General features: G+C 31.5%; 1 protein-coding gene across 1 annotated transcript; it reads left to right on the top strand.

Annotated features, from left to right (window-relative positions):
- Positions 1 to 871: 871 nt before the first annotated feature.
- LOC142357717 (uncharacterized) lies at positions 872 to 6,018 on the top strand. The gene is made up of 2 exons (XM_075409265.1): positions 872 to 1,714; positions 4,795 to 6,018. Exons 1-2 carry the CDS (start codon positions 1,520 to 1,522, stop codon positions 5,437 to 5,439), a joined length of 840 nt encoding a protein of 279 aa, XP_075265380.1. The 5' UTR covers positions 872 to 1,519; the 3' UTR covers positions 5,440 to 6,018.
- Positions 6,019 to 17,478: the final 11,460 nt, after the last annotated feature.

Genomic DNA, 17,478 nt, shown 5'->3' with positions numbered 1-17,478 from the left:
TTATTAAAAATTAATATTACTAAAATATTACCTCTTATTAAAAATTAATATTACTAAAAATTAATTTTGAATTAAAATTTCAGTGTTGAAAATTGCCTGACTTTAATCAATTGAGACATAAGTTAACATGAGGTACAAAATTAACTTAAAGTTTGGTCAAACTAGTAAAAAGGAATTAGTATATCGCATTAATTTCTAATATAATTTGCAAAAAAATTTTGGAATGACACAAATTATCCAAAGGCATTTCTCAGACAATATTATTATTGTCGTCTGTTTTTAATTTCGAATGAAATTAGCATTTTCTTGCAACTAAAATAAAAAAAGCAAGACCCTCTGATATTTTAAGTTCCAGCGTTACTAAGGAGCACAAACTTGATAGCACAAACAATCAGAACAAACTTTTTAGAACAAAATAAGTAATTTTAAGAAATAGTTTGTGGCTTCATTAAATTGGACAATGGAGGTCAACCATTTGTTTGTTCGTCGATTTTGGAAATTAAGCAAAAATGATATAGAGTCAACCCTTTTTCTCAAGCTTACGGGGTTTAAGAGCATTCTCATAATAAACGTGATAGTTTCAAAGAAGATTTTAACAACTAAAAAAGAGAGTGTTAAATAAAGAGAGAGCGCAAACCTAGGCAACATGGTCAGAGAAATTTCACATAAAACGACAAAAATTCAAAATTGACAAAATTTAGGCCAACAATTCAAAGTTATGAAGAACACTTTAATTGTCAAATTTAAGTATTTTTATCTTAATATGATATACCGTGGCATTCATCCTAAAATTAACACAAATATGATATGAAATATTCAAAACAAACTAATGAAAGTAAATATTGAAAAATGTGCCAGAAAACATAGCGCTCATAAAAATAAGTTCGCAGTTTGGTTTTTTATTTTGAGCAGGGTGGGGGTAGATCTAAATCTGACTTTTTCAAATCAAAAATGCGTTTGCAGATTTTAATAAAAAAGGATCAGAGAAGTTCACAAAGACTTAGAAATAGCAGTTTCTCTGTTTTTTATCTACGTCTATTGGCCATAGTGTTAGCAAAAACATTGGATAAGGTGTTCGAAAATTTTTGAATTGCGGAACAGTTTAGGTACATCGCTAAAGAAGCTACCCTGAACAAAATTAATTTTAAGAACGATTGAAAATTTAAATCTCACGTATTGGGAATATATTTGGCCTATATCTCCCTGCTCTACTTCTGTGACGTCAAAACAAAAGGTGGGAGTAAGAACAGAAAACTACGTGTAGATTAAAGAAAAACGGCTACTTCCATTCAAAGACTGAAATGATTTTACTCTATTTAGATCGACCTCAGAAAATTTCCTGAACATGTTGAGAAATTGCAGCTACACAGAACTATTACTAGTTTCGGGAAGAAACAGATCTCTCATGTTGTTTCATGTTGAAATTATAAAAGCCAAACTGGCGAAAAAAACTATAAGTTAGATCATTAGACTCTTCAAACATCGTGTGAGCTCTATTAAAAGTTAGTTTTTGTTAAACATGACAAATAAATTCCCGATCTTTAGCCTGATTTCAATTATTCTTGCCATGAACCCTCCAACAATTGCAAATCCCAGAATGAAGCCTCGGAGTATTGCATATTTCAAAAATGAAAAATGCGAAAGAGTTCCAAACTCTGTGTTCAACTCTTATTGCTCCCTGACCACTTCAGGGGATATGGATAGCAGTCCAAAGGTAAAGAAATTATAACTATGAACCAAAACATGAGTCAAAATTTGCGGTACAGATGCGCATATTAAGCTATGTTCGGGTCCTCATTCAAACTAATTTATGAAATTACCTATGCTGATGAGTTTTGCCTATCAAAATACCACCAATGCATGTCGAACTCATCTTTAATCCAGACTGGAGCTCTGTAAGTAAAACTAAAAAAAGTTGCTGTTTTTAGTTTGAGCAAAATTTTCCCAGCCCTCCAACCAAATATCACCTCAATTAAACGCCAAATAAACAGGATAGAAGACATTAATCGAAGCAAAAAAACAAGAAAATTATGCTAAATTTTAGATTGCGAAAAGAGATAAATTTGACTTTTAATTAGGAAATCCCATCTACCAGATATGAAAAATTTTTCTCAAATATACATGACACAAACATTTTTTCTCAAGCTTTTTGTGACCAGTTTCCATTTCTTCGTAGTTTTACCAAAGCACAATTCACTGCCGGTTTTATTTTAAAAATCTTATTGTAGCTTGAATGTTGTCAAAGCGCTGATCTACACAAAGCTAAAAACAAAACCAAAAATCTTGGATATGTGAAAGATTTCGCTGGCGACAATTTAAAAAAACGACATTTATTCCCTTTTGCAGAAATTATATTGAATTTTTTGTACGTGAGTACCTGAAACCCACGCAAAAATGGTCTCGAAGTTAGGAAGAAGTTGCTAATTTTTCAATACATGTATTCAGTTGTCAAGCCTGCAAAACTGTATAATTGAGTGGGAAAAAATGATAGGAACACAAACGAACCGCTATATAACAAATTATAAAATGATTCAAATACGCGGTTCAATTCATACCGTTTCTTAAAAAAATAGATAATTAAAACGGAAATCTGTACTAATCAATCTTTTACCACAGTCTACTTCCAAGATGATAAAAACAATTACTTTTAGTTCTCAGAGACAATAGCCAGAAGACCACAAGGTTCAAAAATGCCGCAAATTTTTATAATAATTTAGGTTACTTGAAGTGTGTCTCTAATGCCTGATAACAATTTTGATATATAGAATTTTGCTATTATTATTATTATTATTATTATTATTATTATTATTATTATTATTATTATTATTATTATTATTATTATTATTATTATTATTATTATTATTATTATTGTTATTTTTATTATTATTATTATTATATTATTACTATTATTATTACTATTATTATTATTATTATTATTATTATTATTATTATTATTATTATTATTATTGTTATTGTTATTATTATTATTCTTATTATTATTATTATTATTATTATTATTATTATTATTATTATTATTATTATTATTTTTATTATTATTATTACTATTATTATTATTATTATTATTATTATTATTATTATTATTATTATTATTATTATTATCATTATTATTATTATTATTATTATTATTATTATTATTATTATTATTATTATTATTATTATTATTATTATTATTATTATTATTATTATTATTATTATTATTATTATTATTATTATTATTATTATTATTATTATTATTATTATTATTATTATTAAGGTTCTTAAGATAAATAAAACTTTGCTTCAGCAGTAAAAAAAGAAGAACTCTTTAAGAACTATCCCTTGTATATCATACAATTTGTGTTTTTTTTTTACAAAAATAAAACTTTAGGGCGTAGGCATCATCAGTAAAAAAAGTTTCGTTATGCAATTTTCGCATTTTGAATTAAAAAACCAATCTGTGCTTTTTTTTCAGTGTTCCGAGATTGAATCATAGAGACATTGGTTTAAAGGGAAAGCTTTTTGAAGGCAAAACAAGAACAGCAAAAAATTTTCATAAAATCTTTTATCTCAAACACATACACAGTATCACGCAATTCGCTCAGTAAAAGGCGTGACTAAGCTGTACTCCTTTACCTTTTTAAATTATTACATCAAGTATCATCTGTCAATTTGTATTGTTTCAAGTACAACATAATCCGCCTATTCTGTGCCATTGAGAACACAGGATAAGAGGTCGATCATATGGAAAAATAAGCAATCTCAGGGACAAAAGGGTACCTTCCTACCTCAATTACGCGTTCCAGAACGCATATGAAATTGACCTCAATTTTTTGATACTTTGAATCACAGTATTTTCAAAACTAACATTGCTGTTTTCAAACCAAAGCAATTTCAAAAATGATCTTTTCTTACCCAATATGGTACAATAAGGCTCTTTTTGTCCACGACAATTTCATTTTTGTTCTATATGTTTAGTAGATGAATGAATGAATGAATGAATGAATGTTTGATCAGCAAAATAGGAAACTTTGCATAGCAAAAAAAGTGATAGATTGTATGCAGATTTGGGCTTTGCACAATCGAAAAAAAAAATAAAAAGAAAATGATAACATTGAGATTACAAAATATAGTGTCAATTAATTGTCAAAAAGATCAGTTTTTCAATTAAGTGTGATCAATTAGAGTGATTTTTTTGCCCCTGTTTTGTCTTCTGCGAACTTACAAAGATCTCGTTAAATAAGACCATTTTTAGCTTTACAAGATCAAATTTTATTAAAAAAAAATCATGTTGTTGTGGCAAAGTTGCCTTGGACGATGGAATATAAAACAAAAAAACTTTTATACTTCAATCGATGACGAGAGAATTTTAATAGTGGTCAATGACATTATTTCCGTAACCAAATTTGACCAAACCCGAGTAGAAATTACACCGATTAGCCCCCCACCCTCGGATTACCCCCCAAACTGATTTAAGAGTAGGGGTTAATTGTCTATGGCGGGTAAAATGATTTAAGATTAGGGGGTAATGGGGAGCAAGAGGGTATTGTTAGGTTTTACCCCCCAAAAAGATTAGGGGGTAATTTTAGGGGGGGGGGGGTAAAACGATGCAATAGTTCTTTCAAGAGTCTAATTTGTCAAACAATTTGGTCATTTATCGGTCAACCCATGGTCGAGCCCGACTACTTAAATTTAACAAACGTTTTAGAATAGCCATTACGGGTCAACCACAATTTTTTCATAACCATAATCAATTGGTTTTCAATGATTGACTTTGGAAGGAACTTTTTTGTCCAGGTATTCTTCACATACGACAGTGAACTCAACCCCGGTGTCTGCTCTGAAGTGTTCTTTACGAAGTCTGGAGAAGAACTAGAATATAAAGGATGTAATCTATGCATCCAAAATCTTTACAAAAAGATCGCCGACTGTCAAAATAGCTGCCAAAATGGTCAAACAAAATCTTCCTTACGATGGAAAAGAGGAAGAAATTCCCAAAAAATAGAGACTAGTCTTACAAAAGATTTGTTCAGTGAGAACGAAAATCTTTCAATGTATAAGCGAACAGATCCCGTAGAATCATCGCCGACAAAAACTACAACGACGCCAACAACATCAACAACTAATAACAACAATTTTATGGTCCAAAATTCCAATGAGGGAATCTGGAATGACGAATGCTATGATGCTTCTGGGGAAAGTTCCAGCGATTCTGGAAGCCTTTCTGGGAGCAGACCTCGCATCGATTCGGATGAATTATCGGAAATTGTTCAACAACCAAGTTCGGGTTCGGATACAGATAGTGATTTTGTTCACTACAAGCCGAGTTATAGAGCGTATCGGAAAAACAGGGCTGGTTATAAACAGATGATGAAAGACGGCAGCTTTGATGGAATGGTTAAAAGGTCGCCCAAGATGTTCACAAGAAGGCTCCGACTATGAATTTTGAAAAACAGTCTCTTGTTCCAACTATGCTTCAAAAATTCCAAATTTTTCATTTTGGTGAGGTTGGGTTTTTCTATAAGGAAATTAGGATTGTGTCAAATTGAAAAATATGACAATCAAAAATAAACTGAACACCGTGAATCAAAATGTACAAATAACTCAAACTCATCGTAACTGCTGTTATTAATAATGATCATAAATTGAAGTTCAATAATTTTTTGTCAGAAAACAAAAGCGATTGATTGGGCGTATTCTTGGAAAAACCGAAAGAAACAATTGCTTGAAAATTGGCGTGTACTTTGTAGGCATTTTTCAATGAAATCCGAGCAATATTCAATGGCTGGCTTATTGGTTGACAAGCATTAAAGAGTTTTCTAACAGTAAACTGCCTCAAGATCTTTTTACTCGGAAAGTTGGCACATTTTATTTGCACAAGTTTCTCTTAAGAAACAATCTCAGTCTCAAAAAAAACATTTTTAATCCAGATTTGTGTTTTAGAGGAAATCTAAGCGGAAATTTTGTTAGACTTTCTTATTCTTTATGTTGTTTTTCAGACTTACAGTTCATAGAAACAAAGCTTTCATGGAAAACTTTTTGAACAGTCTGCTAAAATTATTGTTATTTTTTGCTGATAAACGTGGTAAAATTATAAATTTTGAAACCTGTTTATTGAGACTACTTTTGAGAATTCTAAATTTTAAAACCAGAATTCACATCATGTATAAAAAGTTCAATAGTTTTTAGCTTACATAGCTGTTACAATGGCGCCCCGAATACTTATTTGTGCCTGTTCAAACTAATCAATCCATTAATCAATTCCTTGATCTTTATTTGATTTCTCGGTCTATTTAATATGAATAGTCAAAAAACAAAAGATTAAGTATCTTATTAGGGGATATGGAGAGAGGTTTTGTCTTTGATTTGGTTTTACTGTCAAATTGACTAGAATGTCATATTCAGAAGAATAAAATGATTTCTAAAACAATTCTTGCAGATACACAATTTTTCTAGAAAGAGCCTAGAATAAAGCCTAGAAAAAGCCTAGAAAATACTAAATAAAGCAGAAAAGAGTTTTTTAATTCAAAAAGAACGCAAATACTAGAAAAATTGCTCCAAACATGTCCAAGAAATTTATAGAAGCACAACTACTGAAAACAGAAAACGTCTTAAACTCTGAAAAAACATAGTTTGAAGCAACACAAAGAGTTTTAAAAAACATAAAAATAAAGCTTACAAAAGAAATGCTAAAACTGAACTAGTGTTAATTGAGGACCGTAAATGCGAGGATCAGGGAAAGACAGAGATTTGAGTCTTTTGAATCCATTGCAAAAGTTTGTGAAAGTAGGGTTGTGGTATCACGAACGCGGCTGTATCAATATCAGAAATACGTTTTTTTAAGCAAAACGTGCTTACAAAATGAACAAAAAAAGGCAGATAATAGTCAAGGCATTATTATGAAATACATGCTTTGCAACTTAAAAAATTTGCCTTACAAAAACTTATAACAGTAGCTAAAACCGGATGCAAAGCATTCATAGATGAAAAAAATCATTATATTTTTGCAAACGTCATTATCAACAAAAATTACACCGCTAGTTAATTTTTTGCTTATCATCAATTGTTGCCCTAAATTATATGTATTCTTTTTCCAATTTCTCCAAACTTTCACGAATGTCATTGTTTTTATATAAACAGAGAACTTTTTTTCAGTTAAAATTCTCCATTTTCATCCTTCTTAGTTTGCTGAAACTTTTTATTCTCTTTGTAATCCCTTTTCTTCTTGAATAATTATCTGTATGATTATTTTTTGAAATGATTTTTATGAACGTAAGGAATACTTCTAATGCTTTATTATGTTTTTCTATTTGGCTTGGTAGACTTTTATTTTACTCTGATGAGTTCTACATTAATCAGCCTAAAAACTACTTAACTGAAAACCTTTTTCAGTTCAAAAATTTTTAATTAAATGTAATTACGTTTTAAATGGTTCTTCTGGGGTTGTAAATCAAAATTAAATTTTGAGACAGCGTTCGTTTTTTGTTTTAATCACACGTTTTATCCCACATAACCGAATCCCCCGTTTAGAAGAAAACATCTAGAGTGACTTGTTTTAGTGCCTTAAGCAAACGCCAAAAATTGTATAAGTTTCCTTTAGAGCTCCATTTTATCTCTTTTTATCTTCCGTGCTTAAGTTGGAACTTTAAGCTTCAAGTTTTGTGCAGTGATTGTCCATTCGTCTATAGAATGGGGCTTATGAAAAACCATGCTTGACCATACGGTGCTCTGAAAAGACCTTGCGCGACTCAATTGGCCCATAAAAAGATTTAAACTCGACTCTGCTAGCATCCCGACATTAACGTGACTCCAATTTCTGCAGCTGGACCCTATAGCTCAATCCAGTTTTCTGTTTTACTCGACACCAGTTCTACTGATATTTAAAGTTCGAATTTAGTTTGACTCAAATTTGATTAAATTTGTGTGTATTAAAAAATCATGTTCAGTCAAGCCAGAGCTCTTCAAACGAAATTTAAAAAATGATATGGAAGTTGTCCAATGTATGAACAGTATAGAAGACCCAAACATTTAGGTTTAACTATTCGTGAAGTATGTTTTTGCCAAAAAATGTTTTCAGTTCCATTTTCATGACTTTCAATGATTTTTTTAACAGTGTGTTAAGTTACTTTTTCAGCTGCGGCAGTTTTTTCACCACATGTTGTGTTCACTTTGTAATTCTCAAGGAGTTGGTAGGTTGAATTGGGACAGTTAACAAAGCCAAAAGTGTGCCATCAACTTAGCATTATTAATGATTTTTTTTTTCATTTTAACTGTTTTTGGTGCATTCTTCCGCAACAATCTTGAAGTCTTTGCATAAATTGAGACTATGGTGCAAATTGACGGGTAAATAAACCGATACACAACGGCTAAATAAAGAGTGAGCTCAGCATTTTGCTGTCTTTTTATTAATCAAAATTTAGTTGATTGTTATGACAGTTACTGTATATTTTTTGTTAACATCTTTACTAACTTGGTATCCAGTCTATAAAAGCAGTGTTTTTGACACAAGTTGTCAAAAATATTGAAGTATCGATTTATTCAGGACCAACTTGGTTAATTTTGAGAGACCACAAGTTATAAATAATAAATAAAACTTGCCGCTTGCTTCTCTTTTCCACTTTCCAGTTTTAATGTCTGTTTGAAATAATTGCCAAAGGAAACGAAAGCAGAGGCATATAAATTGGCTTTAATGTAATAATTTGTTCTTTTGCATGTATCAAAACAAAACCGCAGTAGTAGCTTAATATCTTCAATTTAAATTTGTATTATTATACCGATATATGCAAAAAGACAAGCAATATTTTTCTTAAATTGTGAACTAAAATTTCTCTGTTTAAATTGATTTTGTAATGTATGTTGTTGAAATTTGACCAATAGAAATCGAGTGAAAACTGCCGGTCTCGAAGGAGAAAAAAGGACCAAATTTAATCTTGAATTAGGCAAATAATTTCTTGCTCATTTTCAAATCACTAGTCGCTATCAATGTGTATTATATAATAAAAGTACGAGCAGGCCTAAGAAAAAAAAACGATTCTTATGCGAGAATAAAGAAAGTGCTGCAATTTTTTATTACTGCTAAGTTGCGGGCAGTTTTCCGGTGAGGTAGAATAAATCAATGCGTTGAAAAAACCGTGGCTTTTAATTTTGAATTATTATTAGGTTTGCATTTTCTAGCTACAAAGTTAGACAGAAAGAGCATGACAAATAATTGCTCGAACAATACGAAAACGTGAACTTGAACTTTAATTTGCTTGTTCCCGAAATTGGTTAATATTAAAATATTGATTCTTTCTGCTGTCATAACTCTATGAGACGCTAAATTACCCAAGTTGAGATGCACTACCCCAGCCAGCTCTGATGAAGCCGCCTTGGGTCGAGCACAAGGGGTATCCGACCCCGCCCCGAGCATAATCGGCTCCCCCAGTCATTTTCGAATAGTTATCTTGCAAGATCTTGCAGTAATCTTGCAAAATCTTGCAAGACGATACATTGACTTGCAAGATTTTCTACCAAAATCTTGCAAGATAGCCATTCGTCTTTCAAGAATTTTGCATAATATTCATTCATCTTGCACACATGCAAATAATGGCAACATAACTGAACTTGACCAGCATGAGTGAAATACAACTTTCCGCAATTTTTTTCTAATTACCGCAAAGGTTTGCAACAAAAATGACATCATAATTTCTTTTTTTTTCTGCGCAAAAAGATAAGAAATATTGTATGATAATTAAATAACGAAATAAAAAAACCTATAAGAAAATAATTATAAATAACATCACTTTTTGAAAAACATAGCAGAGTAACGTTTAAAGATTAGATTGAGAATTGAAATTGTGGAGATCCTAGAAATTCAAAGCAACAATTCGAATTTTTTTAGTAATTTTTATCTGTGCTTGTAGTGTTCAACTGAATAGATTAATTTTGCTCACCTTGCATAAAACACAGATAGATAATCTAATTATGTGTTCAAATTATCTTAAAATACGGCTAATATATCCCGAACAATTTCTGCAAAATGAAATGTAATGCACCTGTATCAACCAGTGAGAGTATAGAACTCGACCGAAACGAAATCGCAAGAACCTTGTAAAATAACCATTTATCTTGCAATATCTTGCAAGATAGCCATCGTCTTGCAACGTCTTTTAAGATAGCCATCATTTTGTAATGTCAATTGGTGTACTCTATTGAATTGGAAAAAATTGACGTTCATATTTTTGTAAGCCTTCTCTGTTCATCCATGGAAACAATTATTTCACATATATAAAAACCATTATTTAGTCCATATCATGTTTTTCTTTTTTCTGCTCATCAAACAAATTTGGCCTGTTTCTAAAAAACTGTTGCTTTGGTGGTTCATTAAAATTTTCTGCTTCTGACCCGACCGTTAAAGCTCTGGGAAAGGCCTTATTCAGACTATCCTGACCACCTAACCAGACTATGCAAACTCTAGAGTGTACCTTGTTCAGAACACCCAGTTTATAGAATCACCTCTGATCTGATTGACCACTCTGTGGACAAGTCTGTGATCAGATTAAACAGCGACAATTTAGGTAATTCTTTGATAGGACAATGTAGGACTTTGGGTTATGAACGAATCAAGTTTCCACTTTCTCAGAATCATTTAATATTTTTTCTGTGACACTGCAGCTATAAATTTTGCACTATTTCATAGATTTTTCATAGATTTTAACATCTCGATATGAGGCTACATTTCTTTTTATGGGACGAACGTTCTGAAAAATTTAAGAAACCAAACAATTTTTTAAGGCTGAAACATTGGCATTCCTCCATTATATTGTAAAGATGATTTTTTAAGACTGATTACTCTATTGAAATAAATGCTCGCTGCACCCAAAAATTCTCCGCTTTTTCTTTGCTATATCAATGTATCGATTCTATCAATATGTATCTCTTTCAATTTTTTGGTTATCATGTAAAGTTGTGTCTTCAGATCATGATGAGAGTGGAGGCAAAATACATTGGAAGAGAAGTCAATTCGAGAATTTTAAAAAAAAACAACGGCAGTTCTATCTGACTAGTAGACCAAACTCAATCATTTAATCTTAAAAAAAAACAAACAATGAATTGAAAAAAAAAAGATTGACAAGAAAATAGAACTGAAAATTATGTAGAACAAAATTTCAATGCTTCCTTCACTTAAACAACGAGCTGCAACATTAACCTGCCTGCGTATGAAAACTGCAATTCAAAAAAAAATTGATGAGCCGAAATTAAAACAAAAACGGAGCCAGTTATATCAAAATAATGAAAACAGAAACCAAGAAAATGTTGAGTTTCGTTGTTTTCAATCTTTTCCGTACTATCGCCGTTGAAGCCTAACTAGTATTATTCAGCTTGGCGTGAAAATGCTTACAAAGTGGTTTTTTCTGAGATATTTAAAAGTGGTACTGTTGAAGAGTTTATGCAAATTAAACTTGATTCTCTTCTTGATTAGTAATTTTCAGATTAATGATTACTCAAGAACAACATGGGACTTAATTTTGTTAAAAAACCTTTCACTTTCCATGTTCTCTCATGCCCCCCTGATCATTTAAATTTGTACAAAATTTTATAATTCTGTCAGTACCTGTTTGTGTCTTTTTCTAAATATGAAATTGAGGTGATAACATTTATTTATTTAACTTTATTTAACAAAGACTTTATTTAACCAAAAACTTAGCAAAACCTGCAAATAGCAATTTTGGCATTTTCCCTTTATATTTATTTTGCGTCAATAGAATTTTCCCTTTAAAATCGAACAAATTAAATATTTGTTGTTAAGAGAAAACCAAACAAGTCGAAGTTTTCTGTTTAATTCAGCAAAAAAATTTAAAAAAAAATATTACGCAGTTTTTTCAATGACTTTCAACTTTTTCGTTTTACTTGGCACATAGGAGTGACATCTAGCATCTGCAAATGGTACACACATATATATAGTTTGGTTTTCAACTTTTTAAATTTTCCTCCAGGATGGATATCTATCTAAAAATACAAGACAACATGAAAAATAGTGACTATGAATGCAGTTGTAACAGTGACAATAATAGGAAATGGTAACCAACTAAATTTTGAAATTAATTGGCTTTAAAATGCTTTTTTTGTTGATTTGTTTTGACTTTATCATTCAAATTTTACCGTAATATTAACTTGTGATTTTCAGAAAATTTGAATTTTATTTAACTTTTCGGTCCATAATTGATAATTTAAATGGCTTTTACTTCTTAGTTTAAGAAAATTATTGTTTTTTGAATTTGACCGAAAGGATGTATTTGGAAATCGGAAGTAGGTTCTTTTATCGAACAAATATGGGTTTCGTAAAAATAAACAGGTTTTAAAAACTACTCTTAACCTTATACGGCAGTTCATAAAACTCCTCGGATTAAATCTTTATTCAAACAAATGCGACCAATTTTTTTTTAGTTTGAACGAATTGAGTTTTTAATATCAAAAATAGAATTAGTTTAAAATAGCAACTTTTTAATTTTTTTTAATATTCCAATCCTGGGTGTACATTTAATAAAATAAAACTCTCTGAAAAACTGTGTCTGAAATTATCACAGTATAAATAGTAGGATATATGTTACCATCTCAATTCTGAGAATTTACTACTTAAAGTAATGTATTATTTTGCGGATTTGACTTTTGTTCTGGATCCTTTTTTTTGTAAATTTAATTTGTGGTTTCTAGAAGCCTTGTATTCTATTCAATCATTCGAATCTCCATTTTGTGAGTAAGAAGAATTTTAAAAATGGATTTAAAAAATTGAAAGAACAGGTTTTCTTGGAAAAACGGATGTATGATTTACAGAACAATTATCATTTTTAATTTCACACTGACAATTTGTTTTTCTAGTAGAGTTCCTTCAATCGGCTGTATAAATCGAATAAAAAATCTTGGCAGCTAGTATAAAAAACTGTCCAGACAAAAAATACGCTTCAGATTTTCTCTATTAGATTTGATGAGATTTTGCGCTGCATTTACCGCCCTTCTAACATATAAGGTTGTTCAATTTTAATCAAATTGTGCTAGTAGGGACCGTAGAGTAGTCAATCAGAGACACATTAGTGCGCAATTAGTTCGACTAGAAACTGTTTAGATCACAATTGTACCTGATCACCGAAATTATTGAGTGAATTTGGATCTGATCAGAAATCATTTCACGCTCAAAATTTTTGTTTATTTTTTTCCTAATTGTTTGAGTACGAAGTTATAGCTCTGCAATCACATCATTAAAGACAATTGTGGCTGATGAGAGGTCATTTCAAGCAAAATGGCTTTAAACAACTACTTCAAACTTTATACGGGGTTTAAAAAGCTCCTTCAGCTGAAATTTCGTTCGATTAATATGCGACCACAATTTTTCGTAATTCGAACGAATTGAGTTGTTATTATCAAAATTAAAATTAGTATGAGAAGCAGTTAATTTTGAAGAACTGTATATATTCTTATCCTGATGTATAATTAATACGAGAAAACTATCAGCGAAACAATGACTTTGACTGCAGTTATGACAGTATAGATAATGGAAATATGCTACACTCATTTTTGAAAACTTACTAATTAAAGTAATGCTGTTTTGACTGATGAGTTTTTTATGAGCCATTTTTTCGGTAGATTTAAAATCAAACATTTGATTTTCTATTGAATTTTTCGGGTCTACAGTTTGGGAATAAAAAGAAACCTAATTTCAAATTTCACTAACACAATGGATTTATAAATTTGAAACGAAAATGGATGTATGTTCTTTAGCACCAAGATAAATTTTTGTTTTTTGATGATAATTTATTGCTAAAGCGGAGTTCGCTTAATCGGCGGCAGAAATCGATATAAAGAAATCCGGTCAACACGTAAAGAAATTGACAAGAAGCATATACGCTTGAGATTTTCCTTATTAAATTTGATGACTTCCTTTGCTGCATTTACGTCCCGTCTTGAATTTTATGTTGTTCCTTTTCAATGAGATTGTGGTAGCACGTGGCTTTAACAATATTCTTTATTTCCCTAAAAGAGGCCATCACAAAGTCAGTGTTTTCCATAAGATTTCTTTAATTTATTTCTGATTTCCTTTTTAATTTTCTGATTTATCAAATAAGCTTTTCTTGGTAAAAATGATATATTGCATTCTCTATTCAGATTTCACATTCTAAAGTAATAACTTGATGTAGACTTTATTTCAAACTTTTCAGAACTTGAAATTGAGCACTTATCAAGCAAGTGTCGAAAACCACTATCACATCACAACAGATTCAGGCTGAAGTCTCAGATGGAACCAAACTCTGCTCAGACTCACTCGATTACAAGCCAGTTACTTCTACAAACTACAAGATGTGGTTATCTCAATATCGTAGTCTGATCAGAGACGAATTAGTGCGCAAATTAATCGGATCAAAGAAATTTTTGAGTGAATTTTGATCTGATCAGAAATCATTTCACGCTCAATATTTTTTGTTCATTTTTTGAACTAATTGTTTAACTACGAGGCTATAGCTCTGCAGTCAGATCTTGAAGAACAACTGAGGCTGATGAGAGGTCATTCCTAGAAAATTTTGATCGCAGGAGAAATTTTCGAGCACACCTACAATCAACCTGATTAGAGGTGGTTTCAAGCGCACTTCAAGTGTCAAAACAAACTTCTAAACAGAGTTTGATCAGAGGCCATTTCGGTTTGGGACGGTCTGATCGGAGATGGTTTCCGTCTGGGACCTCTGTATGGGAACGAGAATGACGCAAGGAATGCGGTGAAAATAAGAATACAATAATATTGTTTAACTAGTTTTTGTTTGGTGGAAACTCAAATCTTTAACTTTAATCATTCTTTACCCGGGTGATTCAACTATCAAGTGAGTAACCCTAACCCGAGGCAAATTCCGAAGAGATCTTAAAGAACCTGAAAACTTGTAGAGTTTTATCCTTCCTCACGGGCGGTGCATATCCTATAAGCAGTTTATCAGGTGAACGAATTCGGTGGAAATACGCGGAGGTACTAATGAAATGTTTACTCAGCAAATTAACTGAGGAAACTACACGGGCGGGCTAAAATTGGGACCAGGGCAAATCAAAGAAACCCTTAAATGCTAGCTTAGACGAATACTTATTCAACCTAACGGTCAAAAGGTGAATAGGTTTGGAGACTTTTAGCATTTCTGAGATATTAGCAATTTTCTGAACATTTATCTCAAAATTTCGGGAAAAATTTTTTGAAAGTCTCCTAGTTCCCGAAGTTTTATCAATAATTTGAACGATAGTTAAGGCTTAACTCACTGCAATAGATTCTAGAGCTTGGATTTATTTAGCAAAAAGATTAAAGAGTTAAAAGCTGCGGAAATTTTAAACAAAAAATTTGTTTATTTGTGAAAAAATTTACACGTATCCAGAAAATTTTTCAATTATCTCCGCGCTAATATATATATATTTCTACTAATTGATGAAGTTTTTCTCACGCATATATTTAACCATAGCTCCCTACTATTTGAATTAGTTTGACGTGAATATCTAAAATTAGACTTGATGTTCGACCATTTTAGTCGATTTTATAACCATTCGACTTGCACAGATACTATTAAAATGAGCTGTACATGAACTTGGGCGTACGGTTTACACGCTGTTTGAAATTAGATAACAAAAATATTGACGGAAAGCGCCCTGACGCGTAAGTTGAAATCAATTCAAAAACTAACTCATTATAACTATCAGGTTATAATAATATTACCAACAAAAATTTGTGCGGTTTCTAAACACATTGAATGCAATTTGAAATTATATCTTTCGCAGTTGAAGAAAACTGATGTTTAGAATATGGTACATGAAAACGTGTACATTACCAGCTCATGACCGTAGGTAAATTTAACCAGATTGAAGCCCCTCGAACAACGATGTCTTCAAATTAGCTTCCTCTATTGAACCATGAAAAACATATTTCCCTCTATTTTTTGACATTTAAACACACATTATCTGAAAATTCCCGAGTATCCTTTCCGAGTCCAAGAGATTATAGACTAAAAGTTATCATAAATTTTCATCAAACAGTTTGAGCCAAAATCATAGAAGCTGCCCAATAAAACAATAGTGCACAGAGACTGTGAGAATCTACAGTATGCTGCTAATAATTCCTCAGTTTAGAAACTACGATTGTCGAATTTATTGGCGATTCTTTTTTATCGTTTTTTCAATGCAAGCCATAAACTTTCCCAAAAAAATTTGGGGTTACTTTTATTTGATCAAAGCAAATCTTCAGTCCTTATGTTTCAATTGAAAATTGTTAGAAAGTTGTTGACTTAACATTTTTCCGTGAAGGTTTCAATACAAGTTTTTGCTTTCAAGTGTCTGCTATAGACTTGTGAAAATGGTTGATGCCTGAAACCGAAGGTCGGCGGCACAGCAAATTAGCGCTGAATCTGTCTGCCTTTTCTAAATTACCAGTACTCTGTTCATGTCACATTTTACACTGGCTGGTCTTGATTTTTGAGAGTAGGTACTGCATAAAAAATCATATGTTCAGCTTAGCTCCCGCCAACAAGATTTGTTTTATATGCGATTCGAATTTCCACCTGGGTATCTATAAAAATTAATTTGCTTAGCAAGTCGTAACCAGTCAGCTATATGGGCTTCGTGGTAGTTGCCCAGAAATTAACCTAAGTATAAAGAGCATGTATACCACTATAGTAATTACATGTTTCTTAAGTTGGACTGCTCTGGTGCAAAGCTATTTAGTATTGCTTTGGTTCTGCTTCTGTATGTACAGAATCAGAATAAAATAGAAATTTCAAATTCCGAGAAAAGCTTGTGAAGGACTTATGGTGAAAGACTGATGGTCGACCTATGAAAAGACCTTAATTCGACTTTGTTGGTTATGAAATGACTAATGGTGGACCCACGAAAAAAACCTCAGCTGGTCAGCGGGACTTTCTTCATTATGAAAAGACCTTAGCTCGGCACATGAAAAGATATTAGCTCCATTTTAACTACCGTGTATTTATATCAATATTCGCCCCCTACTAGACTTTTAGAGTCTTTTCGTAAGACTTTTCATATGAAAACGCGTACGTTACCAGCTCATGTTGTTCGTCTCAAAAAAAAATAATTGTAAATAATGATCAAACTGATCCAGACCAAAAACGATACAATCAGAGTAATCAAGAGAAAAATAAGTCCGTCCAAACACTAGCGCGGAGTTTGACTATAAAAAGACTGAGCAAGTAGTCCCCTTAGTGGAGAGAGTACGTTTGAGGTCTTGTACAGATTTAACTACCTTCACAATTTGGTTAGCTGTCATTTTCCTAAAGATGTAGGAATCGTTTTTCTTTGACTAATATGAATCAACATCAAACAATTTACAATTTTCGAATGATGAATTCGGGGAGAGGGATAGATGCCATGTATACGAAAAATTATATAATAGATTCATCAACAATTTTATAATAAATTCATCTTCTAAGAACAAAAAGACAAAAGTGGGACTTTGATCACTTCATGGAC

This window comes from Convolutriloba macropyga, unplaced genomic scaffold, assembly GCF_964194025.1.
Source record: "Convolutriloba macropyga unplaced genomic scaffold, txConMacr16.3 SCAFFOLD_945, whole genome shotgun sequence".
NCBI classification, from domain to species: domain Eukaryota; kingdom Metazoa; phylum Xenacoelomorpha; order Acoela; family Convolutidae; genus Convolutriloba; species Convolutriloba macropyga.
Note: the sequence above shows the minus strand (reverse complement) of the source record. Positions and strands in the feature narration are given on the sequence as shown.